The 24,473-nt window shown below is 52.4% G+C and overlaps 1 protein-coding gene across 1 annotated transcript; it reads left to right on the top strand.

Annotated features, from left to right (window-relative positions):
* Positions 1–14: 14 nt before the first annotated feature.
* On the top strand, positions 15–21,655 carry EFTUD2 (elongation factor Tu GTP binding domain containing 2). The gene is made up of 28 exons (XM_034070147.1): positions 15–96; positions 419–524; positions 1,114–1,279; positions 1,762–1,840; positions 3,947–4,022; positions 4,762–4,827; positions 5,077–5,112; positions 5,935–6,025; positions 7,031–7,113; positions 7,605–7,771; positions 8,841–8,965; positions 10,598–10,661; positions 11,005–11,095; positions 11,445–11,580; positions 11,845–11,972; positions 12,933–13,126; positions 13,675–13,786; positions 14,000–14,140; positions 14,524–14,625; positions 15,158–15,240; positions 16,338–16,424; positions 16,703–16,829; positions 17,281–17,368; positions 17,854–17,972; positions 18,444–18,538; positions 19,373–19,526; positions 20,376–20,483; positions 21,463–21,655. The coding sequence occupies exons 2-28, from the start codon at positions 420–422 to the stop codon at positions 21,556–21,558; spliced, it is 2,919 nt and encodes a 972-aa protein (XP_033926038.1). The 5' UTR covers positions 15–96; position 419; the 3' UTR covers positions 21,559–21,655.
* Positions 21,656–24,473: the final 2,818 nt, after the last annotated feature.

Here is a 24,473-nt window from a genome sequence, read left to right as displayed (position 1 = left end):
AGGACCCGGAGAGCTCTTTGGTGACCGGCGGCCAGGGCAGCCCTGGGACCTTCCGCAGCGGCGGCGGCGGCGCCGGAGGCGAGGGGAGAGCGGCGGGTGAGCGTGGGGCCGGGTGCGGGCCGGGACCGGGCCGGGACCGGGCCGGGACCGGAACCGGGATTGGGACCGGGATTGGGACCGGGATCGGGACCGGGATCGGGATCGGGGCCGGGGCTGGGATCGGGACCGGGACCGGGATCGGGATCGGGATCGGGATCGGGACCGGGATCGGGATCGGGATCGGGGCCGGGGCTGGGATCGGGACCGGGACCGGGACCGGGACCGGGACCCTCTCCGCGGTGCAGGCCCGGAGCGGGCAGCGCGGGTGCCGTGGGTCGGGTCCCGTCCCGTCCCCCTGACGGAGCCCCTGCCCCCCCAGCATGGACACGGACCTGTACGACGAGTTCGGGAACTACATCGGGCCCGAGCTGGACTCGGACGATGAGGACGATGAGATGGGACGAGAGGCCAAGGACCTGGATGAGGTGAGCGGTGGGCAGGGAGCGAGCGGCACCGGCTGCCTGAGCTGAGAGTGATCCCTGCGTGCTGGGCCCTGGGGCTCTGGGCACTGGTGGGTTTGATCCCTAAGGATCCAGAGGGATGTAGTTAAGGATATCCCTAATGATCGCAGGGGGGGGGGTGGGGGGTGGGTAAGCTTTGAAGGGCAATTCAAACCCAAACTATTCCATGATTCTGAGAGTGGAGTTGGTTTTTAAAGGGTTCAGGAAAAGCTGCCCTGTGATAACGGGAGAGGCAACGTTCCTGTTTGGAACAGGAGCTGCTCCAGCTGTGTTTGGCTTTTGGAGGTTCTGTGTCCCTCAGTGAGGTCTTCAGGCCTTCGGTAACATGTGCCAGTGCTGCAGCAGTGTGGTGAGGAGCTCAGGTCCGCGGTGCTGAAGGCAGAGCAGGCTCCACAGGCACCGGAGGAGAGCAGCAAGGGCAGGGGGGACAGCAGAGGTTCCCTGGCTGGGCTGTGGTTCTCTTTCACTGTACCAAGCCTGTACCTTCTGGGCTGGTTGGTGTTTGTAAAGCACTTTGGGGCTGGAAACAGTTCAATGGGAGCATTGGTTGCAGCTCGAGGATGATGACGATGATGATGATATGGGGGACCATGATGAGGACCACCCTGGGATGGACGTGGTGCTGCATGAGGATAAGAAGTACTATCCCACCGCCGAAGAGGTCTATGGGCCCGAAGTAGAGACAATTGTACAAGAGGAGGACACGCAGCCTCTCACTGGTAAGTGGTGAGGAAGCAGCAGGTTGGGTATGGAGGGAGGAGAAGACTCTTGATGGATCCTTGGAAAAGAGGAAATGATATTCCCTTCCCTTCTCCCCATTGGTTTTAATGCCCCTTTCAAGTTCCCTTTAGCCCCAGGAGCAGGTAGACTCTTGCTTGTCCAGCGGCATGCAGGGTTTGGCACTTGGGATTATTACAGATGCCAACCAGTGTTCTAAAGAGCAGAAGCTCAGCAGATCCTGGACAAGAAGAAATGAAAATGTGTTTAAGTTATGTCATTTGTTCCTTCTATAATAGAATGGTTCAGTTGGGAGGGTCCTGTGATGTTCATCTGGTACAACTGCTTTTATTTAGGAGAGCTAAGAGCATCTGTCAGCTTGGAAACTGTGTCTGGAAAGGTCCCTGTTCCCTCCAGCAGCTTCTGAGCCAGCTGGGTTATGGGGCTCTGGTAACTGATTTATTGTTCTGCCTCTTGTTTCCAGAGCCTATTATTAAACCTGTGAAAACCAAGAAGTTCTCTCTGATGGAACAGACGTTACCGGTCACTGTCTATGAGATGGAGTAAGTAACAGAGAGGGGTGTAAGGGTGGCCGGTGGCTGTGATCCCCTCACTCTTTGTTGCTTGCAGGCAAAGGCAGAGGGAGGCAGAGTGGTGTGTGCTGTGTGGAGGAGGCACATTAGGGGGGACATTGGTTTTGTTTCTTACTGCTAGCACAGCAGAGCTGAGGGCAGCCATTTGTAAGGTTTTGACCCCAAACCAGGTGGAAGGCAGTAGCAGATGAACCATTTGACAGTTATTTGCTCTCCACAGTATGCAGCACAGTGCAGGGTTTTTGGAAGTAGAATGTAACTTAACCTTGGCAGCTGATCCAAAGCTCGGTAATGGGAAACCTTTGTGGGGCAGTTTTGCTGAAGGCAGGTTTCCTTCACTGCCCAAGAAGTGTTTATGCTGTCAGTATGTGGCACACCTCATGTCGGGACATCTTAGGTTGATCCCTGTGACCATTGGCCTCCTGCTGTCTCAATTCCTATGTATCCTGGAGAAAAGCTGCTCTAATGGAAGCTGTCCCTGCCTGTGGCAGGGGTTGGAACGGGATGAGCTGCAAGTTCCCTTCCAGCACAAACCAGTCTGGGATTCTATGACTTTCTGTGCTGCTGGATATAATATCTCACCCAACTTTGTTAAGGAATAAAACCTGTTGTTTACTTCCTGCATTAAAAATATAAGCTCAGCATCGACGTCTGTTGTCGCTGGGTGGAGGGGCTCTGTATCCTCACATAGTGTTTCTATACATTCTCTTCTATTTGAGGATGAACAGATTGAGCTGCATGAGTGTCTCCTAGGCCCCTCTTTCCACATGCCCCTTTGTGGCTAGTCAGAGCCTGTTCCGGCTTTCACTTGTCATATTCAAGTGGAGATCCCAGAGCTGCATGCAGGGTGAGCAGCAGCTCCCTGTGTGCCAGACCCCAGTGGGAGCTGTCCCAATGCCTCCCAGTGAGGATCCCAGAATGTCACTGGAGTTTGTATTCAGCCAGTTGGGTATTTGGATGTCTGGGATCTTTATGGAACGGCTGCTTCTTGGGGCTGTCCCCTGATACTGTCAGTATGGCTGTGCTCATTTATCCAAGAGATCTTTGATATGGCCAGATAGGAACTGAAAAGCCTGCTGGGTCTTATTTCCTTCAGCAATTCATTTTGCTCTTGGTCAATGTCCTGTACTCTGCATCAGCCACCCTTTCCCTGATCCCTGTGTCCTCTGCTCGTTCCATCTGTAATGAATTCCTCTTCCTCCTGTTTGTTGATATAAATGGTTAGGATGGTGCCAAGAGAAATTCCATGTGGGACTTAGCCAGAAACCTGCACGCTTGGTATTGATTTCCCATTTAGCCTTATTTTCAGACCAATAAGCAAGATTTTAGTCTGTATCATTATTGATTTTTGCATTTTTTAGCTCTTAATCCAAATTTTGCACTTTAAAAAGTCAACCACATCAGGGAAAATTAAATCTTTGTAAAATAAGATTATTTGACAGCACTTTATTTCCTGCAGACCCGTAGCGCTGGATCCATGTTTTGTAGCTTCCAGTTATCTTTTAGGGGAGTTGGGAATTTGGGATCTCAGTAGTATGTTGAACAAGATCCAAAAGAGTGACCAGTCCATTGTTACTGATTCTAAAGAGATTTAAATCCCATTAGTGTTTCCTACAGTCCCTGAGAACAGCACTGTTTTAAGACCTGAAAATCACAACTAATAATCTATGGAGCCCCGTGGTTACCTTTTAAAACTCCCTGGGATGCTGGTACCCAGCTCTGTGATTTACTTGACAGGCTGCCACTACTTGAGTGGAAGGATTTCATCATCCGAGTACATGGATGTGACTTTTGCTCCCATACTGACAAGAAGAGGAGAAAAATACTCAATAATATTCCATTGCTGGCAGCTTTACCAGCTCTGTATCCTCCCACCCACTGCCATCTGTCTAGGACTCCAACTTTCTTGTCCTCCCCATCTGGAAAGTGGGATTCTTCCTCCGCAGGGCACTGGCAGAAGGAAAGTTTGGAGAGGATTCAGGGGGGACCATGGAGTGAAAGTGTAGCTGAAATGGCACCTGCTTTTCTTAGACACAGCAGAAGCTTCTAACAGTCTTTTGTGTTTTGTTCCTCCAGTTTCCTGGCAGATCTGATGGACAACTCGGAGCTAATTCGAAATGTGACTCTGTGTGGGCACCTTCACCATGGCAAGGTACTGTGGACATCCAGCCAGTGTCGGGTGATAGCAGTGATCCCTGTGCTGCTTACTTTGAACTATTGCTCTAGACCCCTCGCTCCCCGCAGCAGCAGACTCTGTCTGCTCCTCTTCTTGCTAATGCAGTTATTTCTAGGTTTTAATAGACTCATGGAATGGTTTGGCTTGGAAGGGACCTTAAAGTTGATCCAGCTCCAACCCCTGCCACAGGCAGGGACCCTTCCACTGGAGCAGCTGCTCCAAGCCCCTGTGTCCAACCTGGCCTTGAGCACTGCCAGGGATGGGGCAGCCACAGCTCCTCTGGGCACCCTGTGCCAGCGCCTCAGCACCCTCACAGGGAACAGCTTCTGCCTAAGAGCTCAGCTCAGTCTCCCCTATTCTGTCAGGTTCAAGCCATTCCCCTTGGCCTGGCCCTACAGGCCCTTGTCCCAAGCCCCTCTCCATGTTTCCTGCAGCCCCTTTAGGCACTGGAGCTGCTCTCAGGTCTCCCCTTCAGGAGCCTTCTCTTGTCCAGGCTGCCCCAGCCCAGCTCTCTCAGCCTGGCTCCAGAGCAGAGCTGCTCCAGCCCTCGCAGCATCCCCATGGTCCTTCACAAAGGTTTTCATGAAAGAAAACCATGTGGAACTAACAACATGCTCAGCTTTCTGTGTCCTGCTACTGCAGGGATGGGATTGTGTTTGTGTTTCTCTGTTCAAACGTAGTCACCTCCTTTCTCTTGCTGTCTGATACTTTCCAGACTTGTTTTGTTGACTGCCTGATAGAACAGACACACCCCGAGATCCGGAAGCGCTACGACCAAGATGTAAGTGTGCTTTTGGTGTATTCCTGCCCTGAGGAACGTGGGTTGGCTTTTACATTCAGTGGGAGCATGACTGTATGTGAGTAGCATGTGGTTTACTGATTAGAACGTAGGCTTGGGGAGGCAGAGCTCAGTCCTGATCCTGTCTGTCACTTGCCATCTAAACTCTGTGTAAAGAGTTATTATGTCCTGCTTCAAACTTAATATTTGGTACCACTTTGTGATATTCTGACTTTCATTTTGTCTTTGCAGCTTTGCTACACTGATATATTGTTCACAGAGCAAGAGGTGAGTGAGTCTTGTAGAGCAGGCAGTGATTTTTATCCAGTTATCTCATGCTGAACTCACAGTTACTTGCTGAAGGCAGTTCCATCTTCCATTTTAACATCTTTTTGTGCATTCCACATTCTGATTATATTCTTCATTGATGTTTGCCTCGGTGAGATTCCCTGGTCCAACTTTCTTCCATTTCCTGCAGCCCTCATCACGTATGATTTTATTTATCTGAGATCATAGCCTGTGTAATGTTGAAAATCTATAGGAGAATTATCCCATTTGGGTAACTCTTCTTCCAGAGGAAGAGGTGGATCCAGCAGTGCTGGATGAGGACAAAAATGATGATTTCAAAATACACGTTTCTCCTTGGTTTCCATTGATGGGAACTCCTAGCTGGGTGCTCTGACTCCATGTGATGGGGCGTGAATGGGAATCTTATTTTGTCCTACTTGCTAAATATTGCTGTGACCAGAACAACCCTATGAAGCATTTGTTTCCTCTGCATCCTGATGTTCTACTTCATACCCTGTGTGATCAGATCTTACTCCATGAGGAGTAACTTGGCAGCAGCAGAAGGGTGAAAGCATAGAAACGCATGTGTACACTGTCTCTGGTGTTGCATAATGTACTTCTTCAGCTGGAACCAGGGGTGGAGTGGGCAGTGGTAGCTCACCAGTCTGAGCCAGTATGGATGAGTGAGTTGCAGTGCTCAGGATGTCCTGGATGGATATTTACTTCTTTCCATGTATCTGATTTTCTCTTGGTCATCTTTTACATCTTTACATGGTCATTTTGTTTTCTTTTAATGGATAATCCTGGGTTCCTGTCTTTCAGAGGGGAGTAGGGATCAAGAGCACACCGGTGACAATAGTTCTGCCAGACACCAAGGGGAAGTCTTTTCTCTTCAACATCATTGACACTCCAGGTGATTGGGTAGTCTTGAAAATCCTGGGTTTGGGATGCACTTAGCTGGAGGCAGTGGATACATGACCATGTGAATCCAGATTTGTCATTAATAATCCTCTCTGGACCCCTGGGTAGGGCTCTTCACAGGAGCAGAGCAGTAAAAACATGTACAGTGCTGGTTAATGAAGGTCTTCAAAGAGCTTATGTGTTGGATTGTGTAGCATTGGAAAGAATCTGTACCCTGAAACCTCATTGATTCATGGAATGCCATGGAAACATGGAAACCCATGTTTTGGTTTGTGTTTTTTATAGATAACTCCAGCCTAGTTCTGAGCCTTTAGTTAAGTTCATTCTGAAGTCACATCCAGCAGTAACGAGTAGCTTGCCTGGTTGAGAGCCAGTGAGGCTGAAAATGTGTTTCACTCAAACATCCAAGAAACACACATAGAACTGGGTTTTCCAGGTACCACCATGCACAGTGGGGGCTGCGCTTTTCTCAGATGCTGTTGCCCCACAGTGAGACTCTTGGCAAGTTCCTTTTAACAAGCTCCTTTTGGGGGGACAATTGCAGATCAATTTGTGACAAGAAACCAAGGCCAAACTTTAGGAAAGAGGGGCTTGGGACACATCTGTTAAGTTACAGCTCAAGATGAGGGAGGTTAGAGTGCAGGAGGAGACTGGAGGGAGAGGCATCTGTTGTTCTTTGGTGAGAAGCAATCTTCCTCCTTTTCCTGAAGTACTTGCACGGAGTTGTGAGAAAAACAGGAGCAAATGTGAGGAAAAGTGCCTGTTAAAACAAGTTGTTGTGGTTATTCTCAAAAAATAGCATTGAAGCTGAAGCAGATCCCTACCCAGAGCTTTGGCAGCCGCTCTCGGCTCCCTGTCTGAGGAGGAAGCCGTCTGTCTTCGCCATGCTGGATACCAGTGACCAGAGCAAACTGCAGAGCAGAAGGATGGCTTTCCACCCTCTGTGCTGCTGGTGGCAGGGCTTGCTCTGCTTCTCACCACTCTTGTGTTCTTGAAGGTCATGTCAACTTCTCTGATGAGGTGACCGCTGGCCTTCGTATTTCGGATGGCGTCGTGCTTTTCATTGATGCGGCTGAAGGGGTGAGTGCCAGGTTCTCCTAGGGGTGAACCTCAGAATCAACTCCTCTGGCCTCGTTCCTGCCTTAGGATGAAGGCCTGGGCTGGGTTCAGCTTTCTGGGCTGAAGGGTTTTTGGAGGACAGTTTGAGAAGCAAGAGTGTTTTCCAGCCAAAACAGGCAGTGAAGCCTCTGGCTTCAGTGTCCAGGGCTGACGTGATGTGTGTGACCTGTAGGCTGATTATCTAACTTGTTTGCATCTCTCTGTCCCTGTGATACCTAAAATTGAGCTTGTTATTTATATCAGGGAAGTCCAAGGGGTAGGATTCAAGGAATTTGGTTGGGTTAACACCTACTTTTAAGTTTGAGGGCCATGAGCTGATTGCTGGTGGCTGAGCTTAGACTCTTGTAGACTCACAGCCCTGTGTGTAAGGGTCGCTGCTTTGTCTCTCACGCCCTAGATAGCATTTTATGGAGGGCCTTCACCAGGGGTGTTTGTGCTCTTATTCCCTGCAGGTGATGCTGAACACAGAGAGGCTGATCAAGCATGCTGTGCAGGAAAGGCTGGCAGTGACTGTGTGCATCAACAAGATAGACCGACTGATCCTGGAGCTGAAATTGCCCCCTACAGATGCTTATTACAAACTCAGACATATTGTGGATGAGGTTAATGGGCTGATCAGGTAGGGGTGTTTGAGATGATGCACTGTTGGTGCTTGCTGTCCCTGTTCTGTTGCAGGTGCTTCGCTCTGTGAGCCCTTTGTGTGCCTAAAAACTAATGAGTTTGTCTCTCGATACATTGAATTGTAGAAAACCAGGCAGGAGGGAGCACTGGAAATTCACCTCAACCAATATATTGAATTAGGATTGGCTCTTCATGACGAACTTCTTGGGATCAGCTCTTTTTTTCCCTCATTAAAAAGTAGGGAAAGCAAACATATGACTGGAGCAGGGATCTTCTGTGCTCCCAAATGTCTCAAAGACACTGCCATTGTCCAGGCTGTATCCCAAACTGTAGGTTGAGATGTCTCAAAATTCCTACACATTTGTTACAAAACTAGTAGGAACTTGCTGTCCCAAGCCCTAAACAGAGACTATGATATTGCTATGGTCAAACCTCGCAAGCCCTGCTCAGAGGAGGGAGGCACATCTCTGGCTTTCACAGCAGCAATGCATCATTCCTGTGATCCTTCTGCATCCAGGTGATTTCCTTAACAGCATTCTCCCCTTCAAGTATGTGGATTTCCACATGAGCTCACTTGCATGTCTCTCTGTTCAGTTGCTGCTGGCATCAAGCAGCTCGGAGCAGGGTGATTTATCCTGTCTAGCACTCCTGTGAACTCATTCAAACTGTTACAAATCAATTCTGTCCCTACATTAATTGCCTTGCATTATCATTTCCCTTGCTTGGTTGACCTTCTTTTAGGGGAATTAAAACTCGACCTGCCAAAAAATACTTGTGCTGCTGACTTTGGAGTTCTGGGTCTTTAACTGTTTCTTTGCACACTGATATTTCTTTTGTGTACATGTATCTTTTGAAGTTTAGAGTCATAAAATGCTACTGACTCTGACATTCCGATGGCAAGCATGCTGCAGCTTCTCTTAAAGTGCACTTTGGCAATGTAGAACCCTTCCTTGCTTGTCGCATACTGCTGTTTGGTGTGGGAAGTGGATTTAAGTGTCTCCTTTGGTTCATAACATTGATTTGTTTCTTTTTTTTCCCTCTTGTCTCTAAAAACTGTCTCCTCTCAGCATGTATTCCACGGATGAGAACCTCGTTCTGTCTCCCCTTCTGGGGAACGTGTGTTTCTCCAGTTCACAGTACAGCATCTGCTTCACGCTGGGATCTTTTGCAAAGATTTATGCAGACACATATGGTGAGGATTATCCACAAACCTTGCACACTTTAACATCTCATTGCTTGACCTTTTCTGTTGAGGCTTTCTGAGCTATTTAGCTTCAGCTTTCACTGCACGTGTAAGGCCAGGATATGTGTTCTGAAATTTGGAGGAGTTGAGAACTACTGCAGAGCTGAAGCCTGGGTGATAAAACAGCAAAGCTACAGTTCCAGGGTGGTTTTAGCTGGATAGTTTCTCCTGAGAAGGGTTTCTTGACTCAGAAACCAGGATGTTTTACATACTCCTAAGCAGAAAACCCAAGTCCTGCCGTGGCAGTTGGAGGCAAGTGGATGTGTGGTGCTTCTGCCTCCTTCTCACAGCAGCTCAGAAGCGAAGCAGTTAAGTTCTGCCTGGCTTTTCACACAAGTCTCCAGAGTGTGGGACTCAGCTGCAGCCGGGCACACGCTTGGCCCACAAGGTTTTGCTCTCTTGCCCTTTTTCTTTTTTAAGAAGCTGTCTTCTTCTGGCTTTGATTTAATTTGCTGGTCCCCAGGTGCCCGCTCAAGGCAAGCTGCCACTTGTAAAAGCAGGCCTTTTGCTTGCGTTAGCCAGCTGTACAGCTGAGGTTTTTGAAGTCTGACACTGGGGAGTTGGGGTGATCTGTAGGATCCCCAGGAGCAGGGGAAGAAGGATGTTGTAAAGCAGCTGGCCCAGCTCTTGCAAAGAAGTTAGCCTGAGGGAGGATGGAGTTGTAGGGGTCAGGGACTGACGTGTCAGGATTATCACGTGTCCTCAGGAGCTTGGAGAAGTAAATGAGCTCCCTGGGCATCACAGTATTAACCCAGTGCCTGCTAGGATGGTACCCCTTTAGGGAACTGATAAAGATGCAGGGTGCAGGCACAGTCACTAGGAGATGTCATCCATGTGGGGCAGACACAAGCTGAACGAGTACTTGAAGTCAGTAGTATTCAGTTGTGGCGACCAGGGATTTTATGTGCAGCCACCACACTTCAGCTAACATGAGTTAGAGCAGTTTAACTGTCAAATCTGCAGCCACCATGAAATTTCTTATGCTGCACATCTGCCCACAGCAAAAGCTTGTTTGGGAAGTGCTGTAAATTGTCACTGCTGTCTTATTATTTGTAAATTCACCGTGACAGCCAAGCACTGCAGTGTTCCTTCAGCACTTGCCTATGTGTTTAGTGCATCAGCTGAACAAGAGAAAAGAACCTGGAGATGCTCAGCAAGGCAGAAAGTGCTTGTGATAAGCCTGTGGGGCAGATGCACTGTAAGCCACCCCAGCACCTTGGCACTCCAGCGTCAGGGTGCAGTGTTGATGTTTGGGAAAGGAAGCAGATGTGCTTGGGCTCCTGCACACACACCTTGTGTGTTACTGAGAGAGTGGAAATCTTCCTGAGAGGCAAGTCTGTGAAGCCAGAGTGTACCTGGGCTGCTGGTGCCATCCGCAGGGGACTGCTCTCTGCTCACCTCTCTGCTTGGTCTCCCCAGGTCAGGGGATAATGATATATTCAGAGCTGGGACCAAGTGGTTGCTCATCAGCACTGCTCCGTTAGATGGAATCCGCAGGGGTTTTCTGAAAGCCCAGAAACAGGTTTTCAAGGTGTGAGAAATACAGTGACACCTGAGGGACTTTTGTCTTTTTTCCTGTAGGAGATATCAACTATCAGGAGTTTGCAAAGCGGCTTTGGGGTGACATCTATTTCAATCCGAAGACGTAAGAAGCCTGTTTAAACATCTCTTAGTTCATGGCTGGGTTTTCCCCTCCTTTCCATGTCAAATGTGGACTAGATGACCACCGAAGCTCCTTTCTATGCTAGAGAGGTGACTGGGAAGGGTTGAGTCAGACCTCCTTAGCATGGGTCCATGTGGTCCTGCTGAATCTCATAAGCAGGAGGAGAGAGCCTCCTCTGGCCTTCATTTGGAGTATATGTAGCTCCTGTGCCCAAACAGCTTCCCAGTAGGACTGGGAGGGGGAAGATAACATGGGAAGAGCAGAGGCTGTGCTTGCAGGGGGGGTGCTTGCAGGCTCCTCAGGTCTCTCTTTGCTCTCCCAACAGCCGCAAGTTCACTAAGAAGGCCCCAACGAGCAGTTCCCAGCGCAGTTTTGTGGAGTTCATCCTGGAGCCCCTGTACAAGATCCTGGCTCAGGTGTGTGATGGCTCATTCTGCCTCCCACAGTCCCAGATGGGAGCTGCTGAGGGCTGGGTGCTGGTCTGCCTGCAGGGGCATCTCCACAGATTCTGTTTGGGGGTGCAGAGCAATGGGGAGCAACTCCTTAACAGCTGCTCCTTGCAAGCATAGCCCTGTATTTGCACAGTTAATCGAGCTGCCTTTGCTCTCTCTAGTGCCCTCTAATATCAGGCAGCGAGTTCTGTGAGCTCTAAACCAGAGCAGCTCAAGAGCCCTGAGGGTGATTGCTGGTGTGTGAAGCTGCACCTGAAAGCCATTGGCTTGGACCCCTGCAGCAAAGCTGAAAGTGGTGCTTGGTGTCTTGCAGGTGGTGGGGGATGTGGACACGACCCTGCCCAGAACCCTGGATGAACTTGGCATCCACCTGACCAAAGAGGAATTGAAACTGAACATTCGGCCCCTCCTGCGGCTCGTCTGCAAGAAGTTCTTTGGGGAATTCACAGGTAAATGCTCTTTGGTTTCCCCTCCACAGTCCTCCCAGCACCACAGTTAAGGGCATGGAGTGCTCACTGGCACACATCCCTTCTTGGCTCTCCAGATGTAATGTGATAAACCCTTTGCCCAGAGGACAGCTTGAGACACTGCTCACATCTTCCCCTTGGCTGTGGGTGCACTGCAGTCAGAATGGCTTTGTCGTGTGTAGACTGGAGGCTGTTTTTTCTCCCTCCACTGCTTAATCTCGTCCTCATGAAGTGTTCCCTTTCCAGGCTTCGTGGACATGTGTGTGCAGCACATCCCTTCCCCGAAGGTGGGAGCCAAGACCAAGATCGAGCACACCTACACCGGTGGTGTCGACTCAGACCTAGGGGAGGCCATGAGTGAATGCGACCCTGATGTAAGGAAACTCCTCTGCTTTGCTTGGAGGGTCCAAAAGCAAATGTGGCCACGTGTGCTGTCCCTGCCTCACCAGGGCCCCTGCCCTCCTAGACAGCCATCTGCACACATTTGACTGGCAGCATTCTGAAACCTCTCATCCGACACTGAAGCAAATCTCTTCACTCAGAAGCTTCAGCTGCCTGCTAGGGCAGGCCTGGAGAGGGAGAACTGTTTGACAGTGCTCAGAGGAGAACAGGGCTAGGGCAGGATGTGAGAGCACGTGGGAGCTGCAGGGTGATTTTGTGTCCTTTTGTTGCCTTTTTGTCCCTTTTCCTTGAAGTTTGAGTCTGTCTCCAAACTCGGAGGAAACTGATCTGAATTCCACTGATAAAAATAACCCTGAATTAGTTAGTCAGCACCTTTCCCATCAGAGCCTTGCAGAAACCTTCCTCCTCAAACAGCTTGTACTGAGCTGTCATGCCGAGTTGTCTAGAGCCACCAACGCCAGGCAGCAGCTTAGGGAGGAGCTTGCCCAGGGCTTTTGCTCTGCTGTTTGGAGAGAAAACAAGTCTCTCATTTTAACGAGTTGTGATAAAATTACACTGTGGTGACTGGCAACCAGCTCACCAAGGATGGAGGGACTGAAAGCTGTGACCTGGGGAGGCTCAGGGGCTCTGCCCCGAGCTGGTTTGCAGGCCAGGAGATGCCATTTCTCCTCATGGCCTTGTCCTGACCACTACTCAGTGCTTTGCAAGAGGAGGGAAAGCTCCAGACAAAGCCACTGAAGTTGGTTTAGGGGTCTCCACACAGGGCAAGGAGATGTAGGACTTCCAGTGGAAGGAAATGAAGGACTTGGCAAGTCGAAAGCAATGTTTCTAAATTCCAGCCCATTAATCCCTTTGTACCCATGAGTCCTGCCAGGTCTGTGTTTCCTGACTGTGTTTTGAAAGAGGCTTATCTCTGTCTTTGTCTTGGGAAGGGTCCACTGATGTGTCACACAACGAAAATGTACAGCACAGATGATGGTGTTCAGTTCCACGCCTTTGGCAGAGTGCTCAGTGGTACCATCCATGCTGGGCAGCCTGTGAAGGTCCTTGGGGAAAACTATACCCTGGAAGATGAGGAGGATTCCCAGATCTGCACTGTCGGACGCCTCTGGATCTCAGTGGCAAGGTATGGAAAGCTATGGCAGTGTGCTTGCTTGGGAGAGAAGTGACCTGGAGTGGTTGCTGCCAGGGACACAGAGGGAGACAGTGCTGGAAGGGGCCTGAAGCTGGAGGGATGCTGGAGCAGCTCTGCTCTGGAGCCAGGCTGAGGGAGCTGGGCTGGGGCAGCCTGGACAAGAGAAGGCTCCTGAAGGGGAGACCTGAGAGCAGCTCCAGTGCATAAAGGGGCTGCAGGAAAGCTGGAGAGGGGCTTGGGACAAGGGCCTGTAGGGACAGGCCAAGGGGAATGGCTTGAACCTGCCCAAGAGAGGGGAGACTGAGCTGAGCTCTTAGGCAGAAGCTGTTCCCTGTGAGGGTGCTGAGGCGCTGGCACAGGGTGCCCAGAGAAGCTGTGGCTGCCCCATCCCTGGCAGTGCTCAAGGCCAGGTTGGACACAGGGGCTTGGAGCAGCTGCTCCAGTGGAAGGGGTCCCTGCCCATGGCAGGGGTTGGAGCTGGAGGAGCTTTAAGGTCCCTTCCAACCCAAACCATTCTATTACGTTCTCCTGCCTTTTAGGTATCACATTGAGGTAAACCGGGTTCCTGCTGGCAACTGGGTGCTGATAGAAGGAGTGGATCAGCCCATAGTGAAGACTGCAACTGTCACAGAGCCTCGGGGCAATGAGGAGGTAACTGTGCATAGCTGGTATCACTCATCCACACAGGGAGTCAAGGGGGTGGAATGCAACCCAAAAACCCAGAGAGTGAGGTTGGAGGAATGTCTGCTGAGGTGCCGAGGTGCAAGAACCACTGAGGGCAAGGCAACAGGTTCAAAGGCTGTCTCTAACTGCAGTGACCATCTAATGGTGCAGTTTCAGCTCTTTGTCCTTACCTGATTTCAGGCCCAGATCTTCCGCCCATTGAAGTTCAACACCACATCTGTTATCAAGATAGCTGTAGAGCCAGTCAACCCTTCAGAGCTCCCCAAAATGTTGGATGGTCTCCGCAAAGTCAACAAGAGCTACCCCTCGCTTACTACAAAGGTATTTCTGGTGCATGTGTGCCTGTTCCCAGCTCATGCTGTGGCTGCCTCGTGGACTGAGCTTAACTCATTTCTGCTGTTGGTTGTTTTGTTTGTAGTGTGGTTTTGTTCATGCTGTTGCAGTTGATTTCATAATTCAGGTGGAAATAGCAGAAAACTGTAAAGCCAGCAGGAAAAACACACACCTTGCTGTGCCAGGAAGCATCCTCCTGCAGAGCACATCAGCACTCGGAGTTAGGAAAGGCTGTGGGAGCTTTCCTTGGCATGCTCTGATCTTAACCAATGTATTTAAGGCTGATGCTTCCTCAGGCTTGTGTAGGAGCCGGGAAGGGAAGGGTCTGGGAGCAGCAGAGCTGTCAGTTGAACACCTCTCTTATGTCCCAGGTGGAGGAGTCTGGGGAGCATGTGATCCTGGGGACAGGGGAGCTCTACCTGGATTGTGTAATGCACGATCTACGGAAGATGTATTCAGAGATCGACATCAAGGTGAGGAAATACCTTAATACCTTGAGGGGGGCTACAAGAAACCTGGAGAGGGGCTTGGGACAAGGGCCTGTAGGGACAGGCCAAGGGGAATGGCTTGAACCTGCCCGAGGGGAGACTGAGCTGAGCTCTTAGGCAGAAGCTGTTCCCTGTGAGGGTGCTGAGGCGCTGGCACAGGGTGCCCAGAGAAGCTGTGGCTGCCCCATCCCTGGCAGTGTTCAAGGCCAGGTTGGACACAGGGGCTTGGAGCAGCTGCTGCAGTGGAAGGGGTCCCTGCCCATGGCAGGGGTTGGAGCTGGAGGAGCTTTAACCATTCCATGATTTTATACCTGGAACTAGTCTTAAGTGTTCCTGTCTTGTCTGAATGAAGGAGTTAGTAAAGCTGCCTGTGCAGGCCTCAGTGGTTCATGCACGACACTGAGTAAAACACTTGGCAGAGGAACCAGTTTTCTCTTGTAGGTGTTCAAAGGTTTCAAACAGTCTCTTTAAAACCAAAGTACTTGAACCCCTTACAAACCTGTTGCTGTTATCCCAGGTCGCCGATCCGGTTGTGACATTCTGTGAGACAGTGGTGGAAACATCCTCCCTCAAGTGCTTTGCTGAGACACCCAACAAGAAGTAAGAGCCTGTGGGGGAGCTGGGCATGGGAGACAGGCAGGAAGGATTCCCCCACTCCCAGGGCTCTGTTCCTGATGGCTGTTGTCCAGACACTGGCGTGTGCCTGAGTTGGCAGCATTCTGTTGTGGCAGCTCTGCTGAGCTCAGTAACTCACTTGTGTCCTAGGGATGTTTCTGTGCTTAGTAGGAACTCTCATAATGGAGGCAATAGAGGCAGATCCACACCTTCCTTTTACCTACATTTCACATCTTCCCAGCAGTTTTGTGGTGTTTTGAAGACTAGGAGGAGCCTAGAGAAGGAGCAAAGAGCCCAGTGCAGCCTTTAGGAACTCCCCAGACCTTCCATGACAAAAGTTTTGTCCTCTCATGTTTAATCTTGAAATGGACGTGTGCCTTTCCAGTGATGCACTGGAGCTTTACAGCCTGGTCTCATCTTCCTCCTCCAACAATGCATTACGAGGTTCACATGATTGAAGGAGGGAGGCTGTGGAAGGGAGCACACAGGCTGTGTAAGCAGGTGGAGATTGGGGAGCACAGGACACACTAATACCTGAATTCTCAGGGAAATCATGATCTGTCCTGTGCTCAAGATGGCTTTCCTGTGTTCCCCTCTGGCTCCTGGTTCTTCTTGCCCTCTTTTATTCCCATATACTCTCTTCGTAGTTGGCAACCCTATTTCTGGGAATGGAAAAGTTCCAGCCTTTGGTCAGTCTTTGAACTGTTGGGCATGTGGAGTGACTTGCTCTGGGAACAGGTTCCTCACATCGGTGGCATTCTCCAAGGCAACATCCCGTGTGTCAAACACAGTGAATGCTGGCTTTCCTAGAGGCTTAACTGCCTGGCCCATGGGCTTCCCTCTGCAGCCTGGACATCTGGCAGGAGGGATGGAGCCATGCTGTCCCTTAGCAATCTGCTTCTGGACTTGAATAGACTTAGAAGAGCTGTTAAGTGCATGGGCTGTCTTTACAGGCAAGGCAGAAGGACATGGATGGCTTCATCTCCCTAGCTGAGCTCAGGGCAGTGCACAGTCCCTGAGGTCCTGCCAGTTAGTCCCATTTCCATCAATCTGCAGCTAATTGCAACTGTCTGTCTCCTCAGGAACAAGATCACAATGATTGCTGAGCCTCTGGAGAAGGGACTTGCAGAGGACATTGAAAATGAAGTGGTCCAGATAACATGGAACAGGTATGACTGATCCAAGGAGAGCAGGAATTGAAATCACTGGGCAGGGGAAAGGGAATGCTGGGATCTGCAAGGTGCACAATGTGAGTCCATAGCCTGTAGGCAGGGGTCCTGTGTTCAGTACTGCTGCCAGGTAGTGGTGAGCATCCCTGCCCCAGCAGACGACTTGCTCCAGGTGGAAAGCTGAGACCATTTTATGCCTGAGGGGAGTAGGGTGGTAATGTTGTGAGTGCAGGTCAGGTACCTGCTTCCTAAAGTTTCCTCCTTTCTTCTTCCATCAGAAAGAAACTGGGGGAATTCTTCCAGACGAAATACGACTGGGATCTGCTGGCTGCCCGTTCTATCTGGGCCTTTGGGCCAGATGCAACTGGCCCAAACATCCTGGTCGATGATACACTGCCCTCAGAGGTGAGAAACGCAGGCAGGGGGGTAAATTTCAGTGAGACATTTGTTCTGTGATGCCAAGAGGTGACTGCTCCTTCCAGAACAAGGTTCTAATGCTGTTGGAACGCTCCTTGCTTTGTCAGACCTCAGATCTGCTGTACTTTCTCCACCATACTCCTGCCCTGGCTAGGAAATCACCTGTTACTATTCTGGTGTTACTATTTGGGTCAGTGTCCTCCTAATTGGCAGCTAATAGGTCTGTGTTCCAGCATTACCACAATAGGGATTCTTAATACATAGCTCTAGATGCCAGACTCTGAAGATGATGCTCCTGAGCTGTGAGAGGGAGAGATGGACATTGGGGGTATATGGAGACGTTGCTGTTCTTCTGGGAACTGGCTGTTCAACATTTCAGTGTGTATGTTCCTGTGTTGTGATGCAGGCTTGGTCTCTGAAGCAGTCTGTCTGTCTCTAGGTGGATAAGTCCCTGCTGGGCTCTGTGAAGGACAGCATTGTTCAGGGATTTCAGTGGGGGACGAGGGAAGGACCTCTCTGTGATGAATGTAAGTAAGACTTCTGTGGAGAAGTGGAGCTAACAAGATTGATGAAATGCTTCCATATCTGAGCATTTGAGTGCGTTTGCTGGTGCAGTCCCTCAGTGGCCAGTTCCCTTCTCCCATCACAGCTGGGGGTGCTTGAGAAGGGCGATAAGAGGACTTCTCCCTTCATCCTGGCTGCAGATGCCACCCAGGCATCTTGCTGCCTGCCTACAACCAGCTGGCAAGCTGGCTCCCCCCAGACCTTGGCTCTACTCACACAACTGAGGTGCAGACCACTGAGCACCCTGCAAGATCTGCTGCTGAACTGTTTCATAGGCAGGGTTAGGGCATGGTCGTGAGTTCCCTGCTGGAATTCAATGTAGAAGAGCTTCTTCCAGTGGCTGTAGGTGTTTGGGTGTTCGCTGTGTGCTCAGGCTCTCTGGGGAGGTGTGTTCTGCACAGGGAACATTCCCCTGGGCTCACTCGCTGTCTTTTCTGCCCTTCCTCAGTGATCCGCAATGTGAAGTTCAAGATCCTGGATGCGGTGATTGCTCAGGAGCCTCTGCACCGTGGGGGAGGACAGATCATCCCCACAGCCCGCAGAGTGGTGTATTCTGCTTTCCTGATGGTGAGCACTGCTCTGGGAGGCCAGAGACTGACCCTTGCTCTGTGCCAGCACCAAGGAGGGTGGGCTGCATGTGTGCTGCACGGTCTGCCCCAGGGATGTCAGTGTAGGCTGACTCATTCATCCATGAACGTTTCCAGCTCCCCTGTGGGCTGCCAGACGGGTTTTACAAGTGGTCACGTTCCAATCTGGCTGGAAACTTGTGTGCATCTGCTCTGTCTCCCCTTTTGGCTACGGTTTGGCTTGCTGGGAAGGGTGGGTGTGAGGGAGAGGGAAGCATATGACTCATGGCCAGGAGAAAAGCTCCTGTAAGTGTTGGTGTGACGTTGGCTTGGGTAGCCATGGGGCAGCAGGAACCCTTCCATCCAAATCAGATGCTGCACTTCACCAAAGCGTGCCAGTCCCTGACTCTTTGCACCAAGTTGTGTTGGTGCTGCTGGAGACTCAGTGGCTTGTGTCCCTTTCTCCTCACAGGCTACCCCTCGCTTGATGGAGCCCTACTACTTTGTGGAGGTGCAGGCTCCTGCTGACTGCGTGTCTGCAGTGTACACGGTCCTGGCCCGGCGGAGGTGAGCTGCTCTGACCACCCACCATCACCTTGTATTGCACAGCAGCAACTGCTCACTTGGGATTTGGGTTGCTAAAGATGATCACAGTCCTAGCACTGCTTGTAAAGCAAGGGGAAAGGGTGTAATCTGTACAATGTGACAGCTGAAAGCTTCCTTGACTGATCCCAGCCCCTGTGCTGTGTGGTGAGGGAATGTCCAGGTTCACACCTGGCCTTTAGTTTGTGCCTCGTTCTTCCTGAGTGTCAGAGAAGAGACTGTATAAAGGGATATGAGACCCTACCTGCGGTACTGTGTGCAGCTCTGGAGCCCCCAGTGGAAGAAGAATGTGGGCCTGCTCGAGTGGGTCCAGAGAAGGCCATGGGGATGCTGCGAGGGCTGGAGCAGCTCTGCTCTGGAGCCAGGCTGAGAGAGCTGGGCTGGGGCAACCTGGACAAGAGAAGGCTCCTGAAGGGAAGACCTGAGAGCAGCTCCAGTGCCTAAAGGGGCTGCAGGAAACCTGGAGAGGGGCTTGGGACAAGGGCCTGTAGGGACAGGCCAAGGGGAATGGCTTGAACCTGCCTGAGGGGAGACTGAGCTGAGCTCTGAGGCAGAAGCTGTTCCCTGTGAGGGTGCTGAGGCGCTGGCACAGGGTGCCCAGAGAAGCTGTGGCTGCCCCATCCCTGGCAGTGCTCAAGGCCAGGTTGGACACAGGGGCTTGGAGCAGCTGCTCCAGTGGAAGGGGTCGCTGCCCATGGCAGGGGTTGGAGCTGGAGGAGCTTTAAGGTCCCTTCCAACCCAAACCAGGCTGGGATTCTATGGCATGTAGGAAGACTGATCTTTGTGATGTGTTGACAGAGGCCACGTGACGCAAGATGCTCCCATCCCAGGCTCTCCTCTCTACACCATCAAAGCCTTCATCCCAGCCATTGATTCATTTGGGTTTGAGACAGACTTGAGGACCCACACGCAGGGACAAGCCTTCTCACTCTCTGTCTTCCACCACTGGCAGGTGAGTCCATATCCAGGTGCGCTGGGGAAGTGGGACATGGTAGGACCAGGAACCAGGTAGGTGCTCTCAGTAGAGCTCAGTACCACAGCTCATGCAGGCAGAACTCTGGAAAACATCCTCAAATGGTCTCAAGTTGTACACCAGCTTTGTACAGCAGCTGTTAAGTGTCTACCAGGAACCAGTGGCTTTGTTCCATGTCACATCACCCGTTGCCCTAGTAAGGAAGTGCTGAATGCTGCTGCTTGCTGGGTGTGAGGGTCCTGTAGTGCCTGGAGAGATGATATCTTCATCTGGAAGAAGGGAAGCTGTTTGGGTGTATTCAGTGCTCTGCAAGCCAGGGTTTGCCACAATTCACTTTGCTTCTCAGAGAAAGCTTTTTAAAACTATGCAGAACAGGGTTTGGGACAAAATATTGTCCTCTGACCACTCTGTGTTTGGGGCAGATGGGGTCATGTGGGAGCTACCACTGTGAGCTGCACAGCTACTGTGGTACAGCCAGGTGAGAGCAGCAGCAGCCATCTGAGCCCCAAGAGCTGCCTTAAAGGTCAAGATATAAAAGCCTGAGGCTTAGCTCTGAGGAGAATAAACGTGCTTTGTAGAGAGGGATGTGCTGACTGGTACCCACAGGGGTTCTGGTTTGCAGCATCTCGGAGGTCTTTCAACACTGTTCAGGGACTGCTCTCCAGGGGTGATGTGACAGCTTTTCTGTGCCAGGAGAACAGATGGGGCTGGTGCACCAAGGCTTGGGGTGTCCACAGAGCCCTTGGCTGTTCCCTGTTGCAGTTCAGCTTCTCCAGGAGGTTGAACCAGCCGCCCTGGCATCACTCTCATGTCCTGGTCCTGTTACAGATTGTGCCTGGTGACCCCTTGGACAAGAGCATCGTCATCCGACCCCTGGAGCCCCAACCAGCCCCACATCTGGCCAGAGAGTTCATGATCAAGACCAGGCGTAGGAAGGTAGGTCTGGGAGAAATCCCTGTGTCCATCCACCCCAGCAGCTGAACTGTTGCAGTGTTGTCCCTGGGGCCTCCTCTCTCCTCCCATAGGGGACTGATGTCATTTGTGTCTCTTCCCTCACTCTTGATCCCCAGTGCTGCCTGTTGGTGCCTGTGGTGGTCCCATAAACCACTCATCTGGCAGCAGCTCCAGGCGAAGTGGGGTCCTGCAGCACCACTGAGCCCTGCTCTCATCCCTCCATGGCCTCATTTAGCCCATTTATCCTGCAGGAAAAGCAGCAACCAGTTTCTGTGCTGATTTAATGAACTGGAGTGGGGGCTTGGGGGAGCTGCTGGGACCGCAGGGTGGGGAGAATCAAGCTCCCATTTGGGAGATGCTCAGCAGCAACCACACGTTTGCAGCTTCCTGAAGAGCCTATGGGATGTCTTCAGGCTGCTGAGGAGTGCCTCATGCCTTGCACATTCTGCTTTCTCTGGAGCCTGAACATTTATCTTGCTGTGGGACAACAGGGCTATTGGTGGAATGTGCTGTGATGTCTGGATGAGTGCTGGCTGCCAGAGGAATCATGGAATGGTGGAATGGTTTGGGTTGGAAGGGACAAGGAAGGAAGGAAGGAAGGAAGGAAAGAAAGAAAGAAAGAAAAGGAAAGAAAGAAGGAAAGAAGGAAAAGAAAGAAGAGAGACACCTTCCACTTTCATTGAGCTCATCTCAGTCTCCCTTGTCCCAAGCCCCTCTCCAGGTTTCCTGCAGCCTCTTTAGGCTCTCAGGTCTCCCCTTCAGGAGCCTTCTCTTGTCCAGGCTGCCCCAGCCCAGCTCTCTCAGCCTGGCTTCAGAGCAGAGCTGCTCCAGCCCTTGCAGCATCTCCATGGCCTCCTCTGCACTTGCTCCAGCAGCTCCAGGTCCCTCTTGTGCTGTTGCCCCAGAGCAGGATCAGGGCTGCAGGGGAGGCCTCACCTCTGTCTTTGTGCTTCTCCTGCAGGGCTTGAGTGAGGACGTGAGCATCAGCAAGTTCTTCGACGACCCCATGTTGCTGGAGCTGGCCAAGCAAGACGTCGTTCTCAACTACCCCATGTGAATGTTCCACTGCGGCATGAGGGCTGACCTGAGTCCTGGCAGGCATCACTTTGTCCTTCCCCATCCCTGCTCATCAGCCCTGGCTCCTGGATGCTGTGGGCACCTCTCCTCAGGTTACTCTTTCATGGCTCTAGAAGTCTCCCTGGGCATTCCTGGACTGCACCTGGGGCCTGCTCCATACAGGGAGCAGCCCAGAGCACTGCTGGTTTTAGTGTTAGTCTTCAGCCATTGTGGCTTCCAGTGAGATTTTCCCTTTGGATGGGCTCTCTCCAGGCACAAGGCTTATCCCTGGCTGCAGCAAAGCAGCGAGAATGTGATGTCAGGATTCCTAAGGAGTGTAAACATGAGTCAAGCAATAGAGCTTTCTCTTAACCCTCTCCTGGCTGCCAGGGGGGGGAGTTTTGCCTTGTGCAAAGCATGTTTTTGGGCAGCTAAGGGAGGTGGGAGATGCTGGTGGTGGGAGGGCTTTACCAGCCTGTCCAGGACAAGCAGCAAATGTGGCTTTTACCTTTTTGTACCGTTTTTGAACCCTTGTAAACATTTAATACAAGCTTCCAGGTGGGGCTTAGTCTGATCGCGCCGAGAGCACTTGGAGAAGCTCTGACTTCACTGGTGCTTGGAGCTCACGCTGTTCCTGAGGACCCCTGTTCCCCAGTCATCCCACTCCTGCATGTACCTGACTGACCAGCCCTGGCTAGTCCTGTCCCACACTGAGGTTCTCTTCCTTTCTTGCTGGGTCTCATTGCTCCTGCTGTGTTTTCTGGTGATCTCAGCAGCTGCTTGTGCTCCAAAGGGGTTTTAGTGCTCCCTCTGTCCTGCCCCAGCTCCAGACTGCCCTGGGTCTGCTCCAGACCACATGCTGGGAAACCAGGGCTGGTTTCCATCTCCTGGGGGGATTTATGGGTTCTCTCCGCCCTGGTTCTGCTGGAACCACTGCCCCCCCCCATTGGCCCCTCCTTGCTGGCATTTGTGCTGGATTTGCCCATGGCAGCCTGGTCCAGCTCAGGCTTCACCTCCAGGAACCTGCCCCAGAGCATCCCTGTGCTCAGGGGGGCTTGAGGTGGCTCATGGGGGTGTGCAGCACCCTGGGAGCAGAAGATAAAGCCAAGGACGCCCCCTGCCACCCCAAACCTCCCGATTGCTGGTGGAAACCAGGAGGCACTGGGCTGACGTAGGCACAAGGAAGCAGCCCCGGGAATGTGTGTCCTGCCTTGTGCTGGGTCTCTGTGGAAACTGGATGCTGGGGGGAGGTAGATGCTTCCAGCAGAGCCTGGAAACCAGGATGGGGAAGGGCTTCCTGCTGCTGCCAGTGGATAACAGCATCACCCATGTGAGCTGCCCCATCCCATCCGCCCGGCAGGAGGGTGAGTGCTGCCGAGGGCTCCAGCTCTATCTCTGGGCTCAGCCTTTCCAGCTGGGAGTATTCCCATCACCTCCTGCATCCACACCAGCACCATGGCCTGGTCAGTGGCACATTCCCCCTCTGTCCTGGGGGAAAACAGGATTCAAGCCCTGCTTTGTGCAGCCCAGACCTGCCATGCAACCCACACCTCACTGGGGATGCTTTTCACCTCCCAGTGGTGCTGAGCTGTAAACTGGGTCCGTGGGGAGCAGGCCAGGCAGGTCCTGGTGCTGCACCAGCCCCAGGCTGCAGCAGGATGGGTGCCTGTGTGGCCGGCAGCTTGCTCAGTGCTGCACAGCACGTCCCAGGGCTCCAGGGATGTGACCCTGGCTCTGGAGCCAAACACTTGGCTGCTCCATCCCATTGCAGTGAGGGGTTTGTCCCATCATTCCTGCCTGGATGGCTCCAATCCCTACCCTGGGCTCTCCAGAGCTGGATAACAGGGCTGGAAGTTCCCATGGAGGCACCTGTACACTGATGGGCATTGGTGCTGGTCATCCCTACCCTCTGATAAACAACCATGGGGCTGTGATGTCCAATGGGTCCCTATGGATGTGAGCATCATTCCAGGAAGGGTGGCAGGATATGGCGTGGGAAGGAGCCGGTTCTCACGCCGGCTGTTCCCAACCTCTGGAAAACACTGACCCGCAGTGGGGCCCGAGTGGCTGCACGAGCTCTTGTGGCTGAAAGCCTGGCCCTATGTGCACAGGATGGGAATTTTCCATGGAAATGGTTCTTCCCTGGGAATAGGGGCTGCGCATGGCCAGACCCTGACCCTTACCCCCCCTTTCCAGCTGGAATGCCACTCCCTACCCTCCTCCCTTCAACCCCCCCTCCAAAGGGAGCTGTGGAGCAGGTAAACTGAGGCACGGCAGCAGGCAGAGCTGCTCCCTGGGGCTGCGGGTGCCGAGGGCTCCATCCTTGGCACGAGTTCATCAGGGCTCAGCCCTGGGACACACCAAGGGGCTGAATGACCCCTCTGCAGTGAGCAGCGCTGCATGGACCCCTCAGTCAGGCCCGTTTGACATCCCCAGTGACTTGATGCGCTTCCCTGAGCAACCAGCTCCCGGTACCGTTGTCCCCATACTGCTCCCAATGACCTGCCTGCAGCCCTGCTCCCGGTGTCCCTGTCCCCATCCTGCTCCCAATGACCTGCCTGCAGCCCTGCTCCCGGTGTCCCTGTCCCCATCCTGCTCCTGGTGTCCCTGTCCCCATACTGCTCCCAATGACCTGCCTGCAGCCCCGCTCCCGGTGTCCCTATCCATACCCCGCTCCCAGTGAGCCCATCCCGCTCCTGGTGCCCCCATCCCCCCCCTGTCCCCCTCCCCCTGCCCCTGTATTTCCCCTGCTCTCCAAGCCCTTATCCCTGTCCCGATCCCGGTCCCTCCATCCCCATCCCACCCCCCCCCCCCCCCCCGCGGGGCGCGCGCGCCGGGCGGCACGTGGCCGGTGGGCTCGCGGCGGCGGCGGGGGCCGGGGTGTGTGAGAGGGGTTCCGCGCATGCGCCGAGCGCC

The sequence above is a fragment of the Melopsittacus undulatus genome, chromosome 17, assembly GCF_012275295.1.
Source record: "Melopsittacus undulatus isolate bMelUnd1 chromosome 17, bMelUnd1.mat.Z, whole genome shotgun sequence".
In the NCBI taxonomy this organism is placed as follows: domain Eukaryota; kingdom Metazoa; phylum Chordata; class Aves; order Psittaciformes; family Psittaculidae; genus Melopsittacus; species Melopsittacus undulatus.
The sequence above is the reverse complement of the archived record's forward strand: the minus strand, read 5'-3'. Positions and strand labels throughout refer to the sequence as shown.

Bases quoted from the DNA above. Each gene is read 5' to 3' on its own strand.
- EFTUD2 (XM_034070147.1), top strand. From the start codon at position 420: ATGGACACGGACCTGTACGACGAGTTCGGGAACTACATCGGGCCCGAG. The intron at 15,241-16,337 runs GTAAGAGCCTGT...CTGTCTCCTCAG, and splicing joins GCTGAGACACCCAACAAGAA to GAACAAGATCACAATGATTG. The intron at 19,527-20,375 runs GTGAGTCCATAT...GTCCTGTTACAG, and splicing joins CTGTCTTCCACCACTGGCAG to ATTGTGCCTGGTGACCCCTT.